At 48.4% G+C, this 13,226-nt stretch overlaps 1 protein-coding gene and 1 non-coding gene across 2 annotated transcripts; both read left to right on the forward strand.

The window, feature by feature from the left end:
- Window positions 1-1,661: 1,661 nt before the first annotated feature.
- On the forward strand, window positions 1,662-9,046 carry LOC114638106 (vacuolar protein sorting-associated protein 52 homolog). The gene is given in 18 exon segments (XM_028786472.1): window positions 1,662-1,703; window positions 2,495-2,570; window positions 2,752-2,819; window positions 3,022-3,197; window positions 3,633-3,783; window positions 4,428-4,528; window positions 4,623-4,755; window positions 4,878-4,935; window positions 5,451-5,584; window positions 5,930-6,085; window positions 6,369-6,487; window positions 6,719-6,842; window positions 7,024-7,119; window positions 7,207-7,314; window positions 7,475-7,540; window positions 8,129-8,240; window positions 8,494-8,612; window positions 8,792-9,046. Coding segments are annotated over 18 exon segments (1,971 nt in total). The 5' UTR covers window positions 1,662-1,676; the 3' UTR covers window positions 8,939-9,046.
- LOC114638145 lies at window positions 4,071-4,181 on the forward strand. Its single transcript, XR_003713828.1, has one exon. It is a non-coding gene; the product is annotated as a U6 spliceosomal RNA (small nuclear RNA).
- Window positions 9,047-13,226: the final 4,180 nt, after the last annotated feature.

Consider the following 13,226-nt stretch of genomic DNA (forward strand, 5'->3'; position numbering starts at 1 on the left):
CAGAGAATCTTGGCTACAGTAGTTAGGGAAAGCAGAGAAGAGAGACTCCATTCAAAGAGAGACAGAAAATCCCTTGAAAAAGACCAGTGTGCACATTGCAAGGAGAGGGACCACTGCACCTGAGAGTGCCCCAACAAACAGAAGCCAGGGGTGAAAACTCCCAGGCTTTGGGAAAAGTGCCTCCCAAATGGCAAAGGTGTTAGCCCTAGGTGGAGACAGTGATTGGGGTAGACAGGCTTCAGACCCCTCTTTGAGTCCAGAGCAACTCAGAGTGGAGGGGAAACCCACTCAATTCTTGGTGGACACAGGGGCTCAATACTCAATCCTCCTCCAAGCAGCTGGTCCCATTTCCAAGAAAAAAATCTTGGGTCCAAGGAGCCACTGGCACCAAAATGTATTCATGAACTACCGGAAGAACAGTGGACCTAGGGATGGGCCAGGTTTCCCATTCATTTATGGTCATCCCAGATTGTCCCTACCCTCTGTTGTGGCAAGATGGGGGCCAGGATACACTTCCTGTCTGACAAGTCACAACTAACTGGCCCAAAATGAGAGCCCATGGGTGGAAGAAGACAGGGATGACAGAGACCGATAACCGCTTCCAGACTGGTGACTGGGTCTACAGAAGGAGGCATTGGGCACAAGCACTGGAACCCTGGTGGAAAGGACCCTTCCTGGTGCTGCTAACCACTCCCACAGTCCTCAAGGAAGATGGTATTGCAGCCTGGGTACATGTTTCTCATGTGAAACCTGCAGATGCCCTGCTCCCCAGGAACCCCACTGGATGGTACAGAAGACAGACAATCCAATCAAGCTTAAGATCACTGGACTTTGATCATGACTGTCTGGTGGGACCTTTGGATTCAGGTTCCTTCCCCCATCCTAAGTGCTCAGGGCTGTTTGTCCTCCAGAGTGTTGTCATGTCGTCCCTCTCCTCAGGAAGGCATAGGGAGCGTTCAGACATAAGGCTCCGAGCTGTCCTGGTACAGGTGATGGTGACCAAGACTTCGTGGGGACCGAAGTGGCTGAAACCCAAATCCTAAGGAGAATGTCAGTTTCCTGTTCACATTTTTTAGTAGAAATGAGAACTTAGTGTAAAAGATTAAGAATGTGGCTTCTGGAACCTGATTGCCTGAGTCCCACTTCCAGCCCCATCTCTTGAAAGCTATGCTGTTTTCGGTGCCAAAGCTTCCCACACCTATAAAGTGGAGACGTTATTAGGACCTACCTTGTAGGTGGTCGTTAGGATTAGACGAATGAGTATGTTTGAGGTGCCCCTGACACATGGGTAAACACTGTGTAAGCTGACAACTTTAGCCTCTGGAACTCCCTCAGGTAGATCACCTGGGATAGCAGGAGACTGAGGCCCTAAATTCAAAGGCAAGTTTGACTAATCCTAGTTTTTTCTCATTGGAACAACTCCAGCAACTCCAGAATTGCCTGATATTCTCAGTAGCCCAAAAATGTAGATTTGAGTGTATGAGAATCATTTACCCACTCACTATGGCAACCTCGCAAAAGCACCCCTGTATCACTTGCCTGACTAGAGATATCATGTTGTATTTTGTTATCAACACCTATTTTTGTATCCCACATTCATCCACCTGTCCCTCTTCAGGGGGGTGTTTCTGGACTTCAAGAGCCCCTACAACTTGGGGAGTTGGATATCACCTCTGATGAGTTCATCTTGGATGAAGTGGATGGTAAGTAGTGACGGGGTGCAGACAAAGTATTCTTTAGGAATATATTACATAACCCCAGTAGATGATCCTCTATGGTTTTTTTTTTAAAATGTACCTATAAAGTTTAATCTATGAATTGAGAAGATTTAATTTCTAATTTAGGCTTAGTAAGAAATGAACAGTAAGAGTTGAATGGTTATAGTAGTACACTATAATAAAATTGCTGCATTGCTTTTTGATTTTTGGGGTTAGTATTAAGTAAAAATAAGACTGTTTGAACAGAAATGTGCAGACAGCTAAGACAGAGTGATTGAGAGGCAGGAACAGCACATACCATAGAGCAAAGATGTTTCCTATCCAAGGCTGGGCGAGAGATTCTTCAGCTTCTCAGGATGCCACACATTTTAGATCTTACAAGTCACACTTTAATATTTTTGATCTGAGGTTGAGTAGACCATGAGGAGCTGAAACAGCAGAAAGTCCCACCAGGCAAAGCACTGTGCCTATAACTGGAGAGGATGGGGTCTGGAAGGGAAGGGGAGATGGGTGTGGTTTGTATGTGCCCAGTGTGGGCAGAGGGAGGTGTAGCAGGGGACCCTAAATATCAACTTGTTTCCAGTTCACATCCAGGCAAATCTGGAGGACGAGTTAGTGAAGGAAGCTCTCAGAACGGTGAGGCTCTCCACTGCACTGATCTCCCCCACCTTCCCTTACTCAGTGTCACCTCACTTGGTGGCTTCCCTCTAGCCTGTCACCCAGTCTGTTCTCGTGTCCTTTCACTGTGGCTTCTTCTGACTTTGTCATTCCCCCAGGGTGTGGATCTTCGACACTATTCAAAGCAGGTGGAGCTGGAGCTGCAGCAGATTGAGCAGAAATCAATCCGGGACTGTATCCTCCAGCAGAGGGAAAAGATGGGTGCTATTGACATGGGGTTTTGGGGTGTGTGATGCAGGTAGCCCCCACAGGGATGTTGTCTCTTTCAGGTCACTTTGGGGAGAACTTGTGGGCAGGTACTGCTAATCTGCAGAGCTCTGTGTTCAGTGTGAAGCCCTTGACATTTGTGGGTCAGATATCCAAGAGAGTGAAAACATAGCATCTCTGCACAATCAGATCACAGCCTGTGATGCCATCCTGGAGGTGGGTGGCCCTCACCTGTTGCCTTCAGCTCTTCCGTTTTTTTTCCCCAGTATTTTTTAGTCCCCCTTGGACAAATGAAGATCTCCCATTCTCCTTGGTTGCTGGATACTGGGGTATTCGCTCAGAGACTTGGGTGGCAGACTTGTCCCTGACCCCAATCCACCGGGAGTCATGCCCACAATGCTTTCTGCCCTCCACACAGCACATGGAGCAGATGCTGGGAGCTTTTCAGAGTGACCTCAGCTCCATCAGCTCTGAGATCCAGACCCTTCAGGAACAGTCAGGGGCCATGAACATCTGACTTCGTAACCGACAGGCAGTTTGGGGAAAACTTGGGGAACTCATCGATGGGCTGGTAGTGCCCTCTGCTCTGGTCACGTGAGTCACTGGTTTGAAGGGTCATAATGTCCAGAGCAGGTGGCTGGGCTGGGTTACCTACACAGTTAAAAACATAGGTCTTCAGGCTGGGGTTGTCAGGTGCCATGTAGAAACCAGGTGTGCCCGCTTCTGCCTGTAATCACATGCTTGGGAGAAGGGAGATAACATTCAAAATGTAAATACATAAAATAACCAATTAAAAATAAAACTCCTAACCCTTCTTTAGCTGCCATAGGCTAGGACACAGCTTAGGAGTGATCCAGGGCTACCTGAGGAGGTGTGGCTCAGAGATGAAAACTTTGTGCATATTATCTGGAAGGCATGAGAGCACAGAGAAAGGAAGAAATGACACGTGAGATGTTTTAAGGGCCTGTTTCAGGACTGACAAGTCCCCCCACCCCCGTCTAACCACTCCCATCCTCCCTTGCTCCTCAGAGCAATTCTGGAAGCTCCAGTGACAGAGCCCAGGTTCCTGGAGCAGCTACAGGAGCTGGATGCCAAGGCAGCTGCAGTCAGAGAGCAGGAGGCGAGAGGCACCGCTGCCTGTGCAGATGTCAGAGGCGTGCTCGACCGGCTCCAGGTCAAGGTGGGGAGTGGAATGCTTAGAGTCAGCTTCCCAAGGGCTTCCCACTGCTTCCCGCTGTGTAGTGCATCGCTGGCCCTCCAGATCCCCGGAAAATCTAAAGAGGCTGGAGATGTGGCTCAGTTGGTAGAGCACTTGCTTAGAATGCATGAGGCCCCGGGTTCTGTCCCCAGTGCTGTGTATGTTGGCATGATGGCACAAGTCTGTTGTCCTAGCACTCAGGAGGCGGAAGAAGAAACAGAGTTTGGGGCCAGCCCCAGATACATGAGACCCTGCCTCAAAAACAAGCAGTGCTCGCTTTGGTATCCTAGATACTAAAGTTAGAACAATACAGAGAAGATTAGCATGGCTCCTTTGTAAGTAAGGGATGACAGGCAAATTGTAAAGCCTTCCATACTTACAAAATGAAACAACCCAGAAAAATAAGGCCGGGCCTGGTGGTGCATGACTATACCCCAGCACTCAGGAGGCAGAGGCAGGCAGACCTCTGTGAATCCCAGGCCAGCAAGGGCTGCACAGAGAGACCGTGTTTCCACAATGAGAACAGAACTGAAGTATTGTTTTCCTTTCCTTTATCTTCACCCTGTTCCTGCCATACAGCAAAAGCCCACCCTCTCACGGCCTGTCTGTCTGTTCCCCACGTCTAGGCAGTGACGAAGATCCGTGAGTTCATTCTCCAGAAGACATACTCCTTCAGAAAGCCGATGACCAACTATCAGATCCCCCAGACAGCCCTGCTGAAGTACAGGTGACCACCTCAGGATGGGCACAGGGTGGCCTGTGAGACTCTCAACAGTCCAGCGTGGACATCCAGGGTGTCTGACTTGCCCTGGTCCTTCCAGGTTTTTCTATCAGTTCCTGCTGGGCAATGAGCGTGCTACAGCCAAGGAGATCAGGGACGAGTATGTAGAGACACTGAGGAAGATCTACCTGTCGTACTTCCGCTCCTATGTGGGACGGCTCATGAAAGTGCAGGTGAGCCAGGCTGGAGGTGAGGAGGAGGAGGAGGGGGGGGGAGGAGGAGGTAGGGGAGGAGGGCAGAGCTCCCCACCTGCTGGTGGTGGAGAGTGATTGTTCACCTCTGTTATTTTCTCTAGTATGAGGAAGTTGCTGAGAAAGAGGATCTAATGGGTGTAGAAGACACAGCAAAGAAAGATATCCTGAGAGGGGAGACTCACATGCCGGGCTCATGGTGGGGACATCCAGCCTGCAGGGCTGTGTTTCTTTTCTTTTCTTTTGTTAATACACTGTATAAGTCTTCAGACACAACAGAAGAGGGCATCAGATCCCATTAGAGATGGTTGTGAGCCACTGTGTGATTGCTGGGAATTGAACTCAGGACCTCTGGAAGAGCAGTCAGTGCTCTAAACTGCTGAGCCATCTCTCCAGCTCAGGGCTGTGTTTCTTTCTCATTCTGTGGTTCTTGACCTTTGAGGATGAGAAAGCCAGAGCTTCCTCTCCAAGAAGCACACACTATTCTGACGGCTTTTCACATTTATTTCAGAGGGTTTGTAAAATCTTGACGGCCATTACGGGTGTCAGGAGAAGCAAGGCTTTGGTCTGTAAATGGCGGTCCGGGCCATATTTAGCTTCCTGGGATCCTCAGCCCTTGGGTTGTTGGGCCTGGTGCAGTTGGTCTCATTGTTTTCCCTGACTCTGATGCTGTTCACGATTCTTCTCGAAGCCGTCCCTCCGAAGCAGGAACACCATCTTTACCCTGGGCACCCGTGGTGCTGTCATCTCACCGGCCGAGCTCGAGGCCCCCATCCTGGTGCCCCATACTGCCCAGCATGGAGAGCAGAGGGTATGTCGAGGCTACCCCTCCATGGCCAGGGATCAGTTCCCTAAGTGTTAGTTTGGGGGTTCCCTGGCCTGCTGTGATTCCAGAGGTTAGGAGCCATGGACTTAGAGGTGTGCAGAGGCTGGGGCGTGGCTGTCGGGAGGCAACAGCTGAAGTGGATGTGGGGCCCGCAGCCAGTGGGCAGGGCTTCTCTGTGACCTGTGCCCCCTCTTGAGTGTCTGTTCAGGGTGCTCCTCCCTGCCTGGAGCTTGGGTGTGTGGTCTTGTGAGCTCTCAGTACTAAGCTGTGCTGAGTCTCCATATCCACGGGGTCAGTGTGAGACCCACCCATGTCTCTCTGTCTCGGTAGTATCCGTTTGAAGCCCTCTTCCGCAGCCAGCACTATGCCCTCCTCGACAATTCTTGCCGTGAATATCTTTTCATCTGTGAATTTTTCGTCGTCTCTGGCCCATCTGCACATGACCTGTTCCACGCTGTCATGGGCCGCACACTTTCTATGACACTGGTGAGCTTCCGACTTCCGTGCCTTTCCACAGACAGACAGCAACTCGTGGAGAATGAGTGTTCTCCAAGCCCTGAACCTGGAGCTCCCATCCCAAGTCAGCCCCGGGTTCTGTTGCTCTGGGGAACTTACAGAAGTGTGGCTAGTGAGGGAGTCAGGCCACTCAGATGCCTGTGGACAGGGAAGGATCTGGTCTCCCTGGCCAGTGCCTTGTCCCCAAAGAAATGTACATCTGTTTGCCTGCAGCAACTCAAACAACAAGCTAACATTCAGTTGTCTGCCACAGAAACACCTGGAGTCCTACCTGGCCGACTGCTACGACGCCATTGCTGTTTTTCTCTGTTTCCACATTGTTCTCCGGTTCCGCAGCATTGCAGCGAAGGGTGACGTCCCTGCCCTGGACAGGTCACTGAGCTCTGGTCCTTATGCCTGGAGGCAGTCAGCTTTTTATCTTATGCAAACAATTCTGTCCTGACCCTGGGCTTTTCCTCACCTGATGTCCTTCACCCTCATTCCCATTGTGTGTCCCAGGGGCAGCATTGGTATCGGGCACACCTACTCTCCTGAAGAGTGCTGTGCTCCCCTGAGCAGCCAGCACCCCTAGTCAGCTACCTCTGATTCTGATTAAGCCTGCAGGTACTGGGGGCAGGTGCTTGCCTTGCTGTGGCCTCGGTTTGAGCTGATCCTGGAGATGAATGTCCAGAGTGTCCGCAGCACTGACCCCCAGCACCTTGGGGGACTGGACACTCAGCCCCACTATGTAAGGGCGGGTGAGGGTAACACGGGGTTCTTGTGGTCACACTAAGTAGTGGGTTGGGTACTGCTGAAGGAGTCAACTTAGGCAGACAACTCCTGTCCTAACTGGGGACAGGAGTTGCAGAGGCAGCTGGGGGTTGTGTCTGCCAGGCAGGCAGGTGTGAGCCTTCCCTTCTTGCTCCAAGATCACACTATGCTATGCTGAGTTCTCCTCTGCACTTGTCAGCATCAACCAGACCATCCCCAATGAACGCAGGCTGCAGCTCCTGGGACATCTACAGGTGGGGTTGGGCAGGACAGACTTGCCAGGAGGGGGAGGGTCCCTGTCACCTAGCTTTTACCCTGCTGCTTTTGTTTGGCTTTTGCAGGTGGAGGTGGAGAATTTTGTCCTCCGAGTGGCTGCAGAGTTCTCTTCCAGGAAGGAGCAGCTTGTGTTTCTCATCAACAACTATGACATGATGCTGGGCGTGCTGATGGTAAGGCTGCTCCTCCCCGGGGAGTCCCTACAGCTTGTAAGCTCCACAGGAGCTCAGCGCTTTACCCCTGGATCCTGGCAGTGTCTGCAGTGTGGAATGAAGGGGAAGTGCTGGACAGGAAAGGGGTTTCTAAGCTCCTGAGTTGTCTTGTCTTCAACAGGAGCGAGCTGCTGACGACAGCAAAGAGGTGGAGAGTTTCCAGCAGCTGCTCAATGCTCGGACACAGGTAGGGCCTGGGTGTGGTATTGGACTGACTTCCGTGTGCAGTCATGATTACAACCCACTGCCTCAATGCTAGTCTGTTTCATTTAACTTTTTCATGGTACTGAGCACTTAGAAGCAAAGTAAAACTATAGCTATGTGAGTATGCGTGTGTGTGCACTATAGTCGTGTGTGTATGTGTGTTTATGCACTATAGTCGTGTGTGTATGTGTGTTTATGCACTATAGCCCTGTGTGTATGTGTGTTTATGCACTATAGCCCTGTGTGTATGTGTGTGCATGCAGGCTTGCACAGGCACATCTGAAGTACATGGAGGTCAGAGGTCACAACTTCTAGGAGTGGGCTCCTTTCTTCCTTCTTCCACCATGTGTTCTGGGGACCAGTGGCAAGCACTCTTCCTGAAGAGCAGCTTATTAGTTCCTGGTTCTGGAAGGAAATCCTTGGGTACATCCCCTGCACCTTGTGACATCACCACCTAAGGTGGAAGGCTCACAGAGGCTGCTGTCTGTTGTGTTATTAGTTGTCACTGTCCAGAGTAGGGGTCCTTTGTTCCCCAGAGTTTGACCCTGTGTGGGCTTGCACTTCTCTCCAGGAGTTCATCAAAGAGTTGCTGTCTCCCCCTTTCGGGGGTCTGGTGGCCTTTGTGAAGGAGGCTGAAGCCTTGATTGAGCGTGGGCAGGCTGAGCGGCTCCGAGGGGAGGAAGGTATGCAGTGTTGTCATGACTTGTTAGGGACAGCAGGAGTTAGGGACAGTGTGTGGGGTTCACAGTGTCAGGAGGCAGCGCAGCAGGGAAGATTTGGTTGGAAGAACACCAGGAAAGTCAGGCTTGATGGTAAGCATGGCTGTGCCCTGGGCAGGCCTTGCTGGGCACCAGCCCTGGTTGTTTTGTGCCGGGTGGACAGTGGAAGGTCACCAGGTCTGGTTGCTCTCTCACAAGCCCTTTCCTCTGCCGTCAGCCCGAGTCACTCAGCTGATCCGTGGCTTTGGTAGTTCCTGGAAGGCGTCAGTGGAGTCCCTGAGTCAGGACGTAATGCGGAGTTTTACCAACTTTCGAAATGGAACCAGCATCATCCAGGTGACCAGCCACTCCCAGCCCTTTGCCTGTGTCCCATGGTTGTCTGTTTCCTTGCTCTTTCCTCTGGGCTCTGCATCACACGAATGTCTTAAAGGCCAACAAGCACTGTGCCTGAGACTCTGGTGAAGCTCTGACAGGTCCAGTCACCATGAGTCTGACTCCGAGTCCCCTTTGTGCAGGGGGCGCTGACCCAGCTGATCCAGCTGTACCACCGCTTCCACCGGATGCTGTCCCAGCCCCAGCTCCGCGCGCTCCCTGCCAGGGCCGAGCTCATCAATATCCATCACCTCATGGTGGAGCTGAAGAAACACAAGCCGAACTTCTGACTCAGACACACCGGGCCCTAAGCTACCATGGACTCTGCAGGGCCCACACTGTCACCTGGGATCCCTTTCCTGTTCCTGTTGTCTCCAAGACTTCCACACACCTCACTCCCTCACTCAGCCTCCATTGCCAATCCTCTGCCTCCACAGAGTGTGCCCAAGGCCTGGATAGTGTGCCCTGGGCTTCTGAGGTGACTTTCATTTCCCAGTCAGCTCCCCTGCTGTTCATTCACAGCCTGCGAGCTCCCACCACCCCAGTCTCTGACTGACCTCAGCTCTTAGGGCAGAGCGGTGCAGCCCACCCTGTAGCTGATCTGTGGGCTCTGCTGGAACAGTGACATCACCTCCTGGTGGGGCTCACTCTGTGGCAATAATAAGAACTTACTGTGCTGGGACCGTGTCCTCTTCTTTGTGTCTGGGCCTTTGAATTATCCAGCATTTCTTTATTGTAGACCCAGTCAGTTCCTGGTGGGCATCAGGAAGAGGGTGTTGTAGTAGCCCAAGGTCTGTTGCTGCTTCTTGCCCAGGGATGGCATAGTTGCTCAGGAGGGGACTGTTTGTAGCTCTCCAGGAGGGTGCCACATGCCGCAAGGTCTGGGAACATGATATCTTTGTGCACTGTCCTGAGGGCTACCATGGGAAAAATCCACACAGACTCTGAGATTGTCTGTGTCAGCCCCTAAGTGGCTGTCACACCTCTCTTGAGGGTAGAGGGCCTGTAACACCCGCACCCATGCATTGAGGCAGGGGTGGACCTGGCTCCAAAACTGATCTTGTCATTTACATGTGACCCAGACCCTTCCTGCTGCCCGCTGCCTGCTGCCCCACCTCTGTACAAGTTTGCAGACTCCAGAGCAGTGGTTCTCAACCTTCCTAATACTGTGACCCTTTTAATACAGTTCCTGGTGGTGACCCCAACCATAAAGTTAGTTTAATTGTTACTTTGTACTATAATTTTTCTCCTGTTAAGAGTAGTAATATAAATATCTGTGTTTTCTGATGGTCTTAAGCAACCCCTGAAAAAGAGGTCTTTGACCCCCAAAGGGGTCATGACCTACAGGTTCTAGAGTGAAGGAACATCCTTGACCAAATTGTTTGGTTTTTGAGACAGGGTTTCTCTGTGTAGCTCTGGCTGTCCTGGAACTTTATAGACCAGAATAGTCTCAAGCTTAGAGATGCTGCCTCTGCCTCTCAAGTGTTGGGACTAAGGGTGTGTGTCATCATAGCCTGATAACCTTGACCAGCATTTAAATAAAACCTAGGGTGGTTTGTAGACCTGTGATCATGGCTAATTGGGAGCCTGAGGCACTGGATTGCCCCAGTCCCACGGTGTGTTGAACTGGGTTCCAGAGGACCTTGAAGAGAGAACTGGAGGACAGGGGTACACAAAGAAAAACTGCTTGTCTAGAGTCTGATCAAACTGTAATTTTAATTTTTTCACAGGGGGTTATATACACATAGAAGCAGGATGTGGGGAGGGGATGACATAGGGTTTTCTTTGTTTCTGGAGAGCACAGGTGTTCTCAGGGGGAGTACAGATGTCTTCCAAAACAGGATATTGGCTGTGTGAAAAGTTCACAGAAGAAGCAGGGCAGAACAGGTCACTATCATCCTGTCCATAAGATCTATTGGTCATTTGTTCTTATCTAAGTTAGTTCTTTCCCACCAGAGCTACCTGTCCATAAGATCTATGAGTATTTGTTCTTATCTAGGCTGGTACTTTCCCACCAGGGCTGCCTGTCTACAAGATCTATAGCTATCTGTTCTGGGGTAGTGTTTTCCCACAGAGACCAAGACTTTGTGTCAGTAGGCATGGATGGCTGACTTAGGCCTTCAGTGTATAAGGATGATCACTCCCAACATCTCCTCCCTTCTCTCAGTGTAGAGATCGTGGTGATTCTAATCTTGCCAAGGTGGGGATAGAAGCCTGACCTCCAGTAATTAAAGGTGACCTTATAATGACTCTGGTCCTCCTGGCATTGTCCAGTGAGGCATGGGGGCCATACCCGTCCCGATGTCTTTTTCCTGGAGAGGGGATACTTTGCACATCAACCCCTATGCAGTCAAGTTTGTCCCTTAGGGAACCCAGAAAGATATTTTTAATTTTTATTTATATTCCCTTGCAGTGCTTTGCCTCATAGCCTAAGCAATAATTTAGATCACCAGTTAGAGGCCCCTCTCTGCTGTTCTAGGGGCAGAAGTCCCCTCTTTTAGGATGGGTTGAGATGGGTTTTGGGAATACCCTGGATGGGATAACAACCTCGTCTTGAGTCTCGTGGTCCTCCATAGCTAACTTATGATAATGTATCTGAATAGGTTTTATTGTCAAATTATCTGTTGTTTCACAAAGGTAGTCAGCCTATTTAAGGCCCAGGGACAAAAAAAAAAAAGAAAGAAGCAAAAATAACCCAATTAGTGGTCCCAAATGGAAGGAAATAGAGTTGACAACTGTGGAGAGGTTGAAAACCAGTTCTTGTACCAGCTCTCATCTTTCTCTCTCATGCTCTCTTTAACCATCCTGTCTTGTCTATGTAAAAGCAACATTCTTCCTTAAGGGCTGTACACAGTCTAGAGCTGTACACAGTCCTCCCTGTTGTAAAAGAGTAAATCAAGTCCAATAAAGTCCTTTGCAGTTTTGGAGGACCATTTCAGACAGTGAAACGAGGGATTTCTTCAGATTAGTGATGTCAATCTCCAGCTGTTTGATGTCCTTGTCACTGGCCCGTTGAAGGTCTGAATAGTGTAAGTCCGGAGGCCAGCATCAGGATTAGAACCTCCAACAGCAAACACCACATGTGATTCATTTTTACCTGGAAAGTAAAAAGGGAATTCCCAGGGAGATCCCTCCTCCCTGGACATCAACTGCCACTCATCTCATCTGTAATTGGGCCTGGCTTTGTGGGGCATCCATTTAGTTCATTAATCTTTCTGTCAGCCATTTAGCTGTGCCTCCTTTGGTATCAAACAGGCATATCAATCCTCAGCCCCATATGAGAACTGGGTCTGTGTCATTCTATTTGAAGGTAAGACGGTCCTTCCACATAACTGTGGCATAGTTTTTATTGGTCTCAGGATGCCAGAGGCAATAGCAGCAGATTTGTCATGAGCATCCAGATTGAAAACGAATAAGGCATGATGGAGAGTATTTCTGGGAGACGCCTTCTGGGGGTATAGTTCCCGCTCTTTTGTTTTAAAGGACAGTTTTTTAGAGTTCTTGTAAAACCAGGGCAGAAGTGCCAGTGCTACTCCTCCCACACTCAGAGAGTTATGAAGATATTATTTTAAAATTTTATATCTGTTTTATAATACCTTGTCCTTGAGGATTATAAGGAATTCTAGTAATATGGGTAATATTAAATTGTTAACAAAACATCTCAAATGTCTGACTGTAATAGCCAGTTTTATCTATCTTAATCTGACATGGAACACCAAGCATAAAAAGATAATATAGGCAATAACTAATTACAGTTTTGTTTCTCTTGTTAAAGTAATTGGAGCTAGAAAGCCTAAAAAGGTATCAAATCACATATACATATTTTTTTAAGTCAGAAATGAGTAAGATCTACTCGTCATAACTTATTAGGTATAAGTTCTCAAGTATTAACACCATTATGAAAAAATTGAGCACACTAAAAACAAATTTTGTAATTTGACTTATACACTCTCTAAAAATATCAAATTGTTGTCTCAAGCTATTATTATTAAGCATAGGTCTATAAAAATGTACTATCTTGTGGTGATGTTATATAATAGGTAACTTTCTAAATCTTAATGATGATCTTATAAAAAATTTTAAAATGATATCCATGATTATTAAGCTCTTTTATAATGAGACTGTTACTAGTCCTTTTTCTGATAGTCAAAACTGTAATAAGAATTCTGTCAATCTCTCACGTATCATCAGTTAATTGTTCTTGGATAATAACTAGACTTTTTTCTACTCAAAGCACATTCTAGGAGGCTTAAAACAATTTGCCAAAGATCAATAAAATTTACCATAGGCATTAGGATAGAAAATAAAATATCGTCTGGGCTTATCTACACAAATCTTCACTGATAACTTAGTCATAGTTTTAAACCTTCAGTGAATCTGTGGAGCCAGACAGGTAATGGGTGTTTAGCTATACAATTATTTTTAATAAATATGTATATAAACATTTTCTATTATAAACTTTTATTTCAATTTAATTTTTGGTATTAACTTGTAATGAACTTTGTAACATGTGATCATATATTTTTTAAAAATTATATAAATACTGAAAACAAAAAGATAAGAGGCAAATATAATGGA

Source organism: Grammomys surdaster, unplaced genomic scaffold (assembly GCF_004785775.1).
Source record: "Grammomys surdaster isolate TR1022 unplaced genomic scaffold, NIH_TR_1.0 125504, whole genome shotgun sequence".
Lineage (NCBI taxonomy): Eukaryota > Metazoa > Chordata > Mammalia > Rodentia > Muridae > Grammomys > Grammomys surdaster.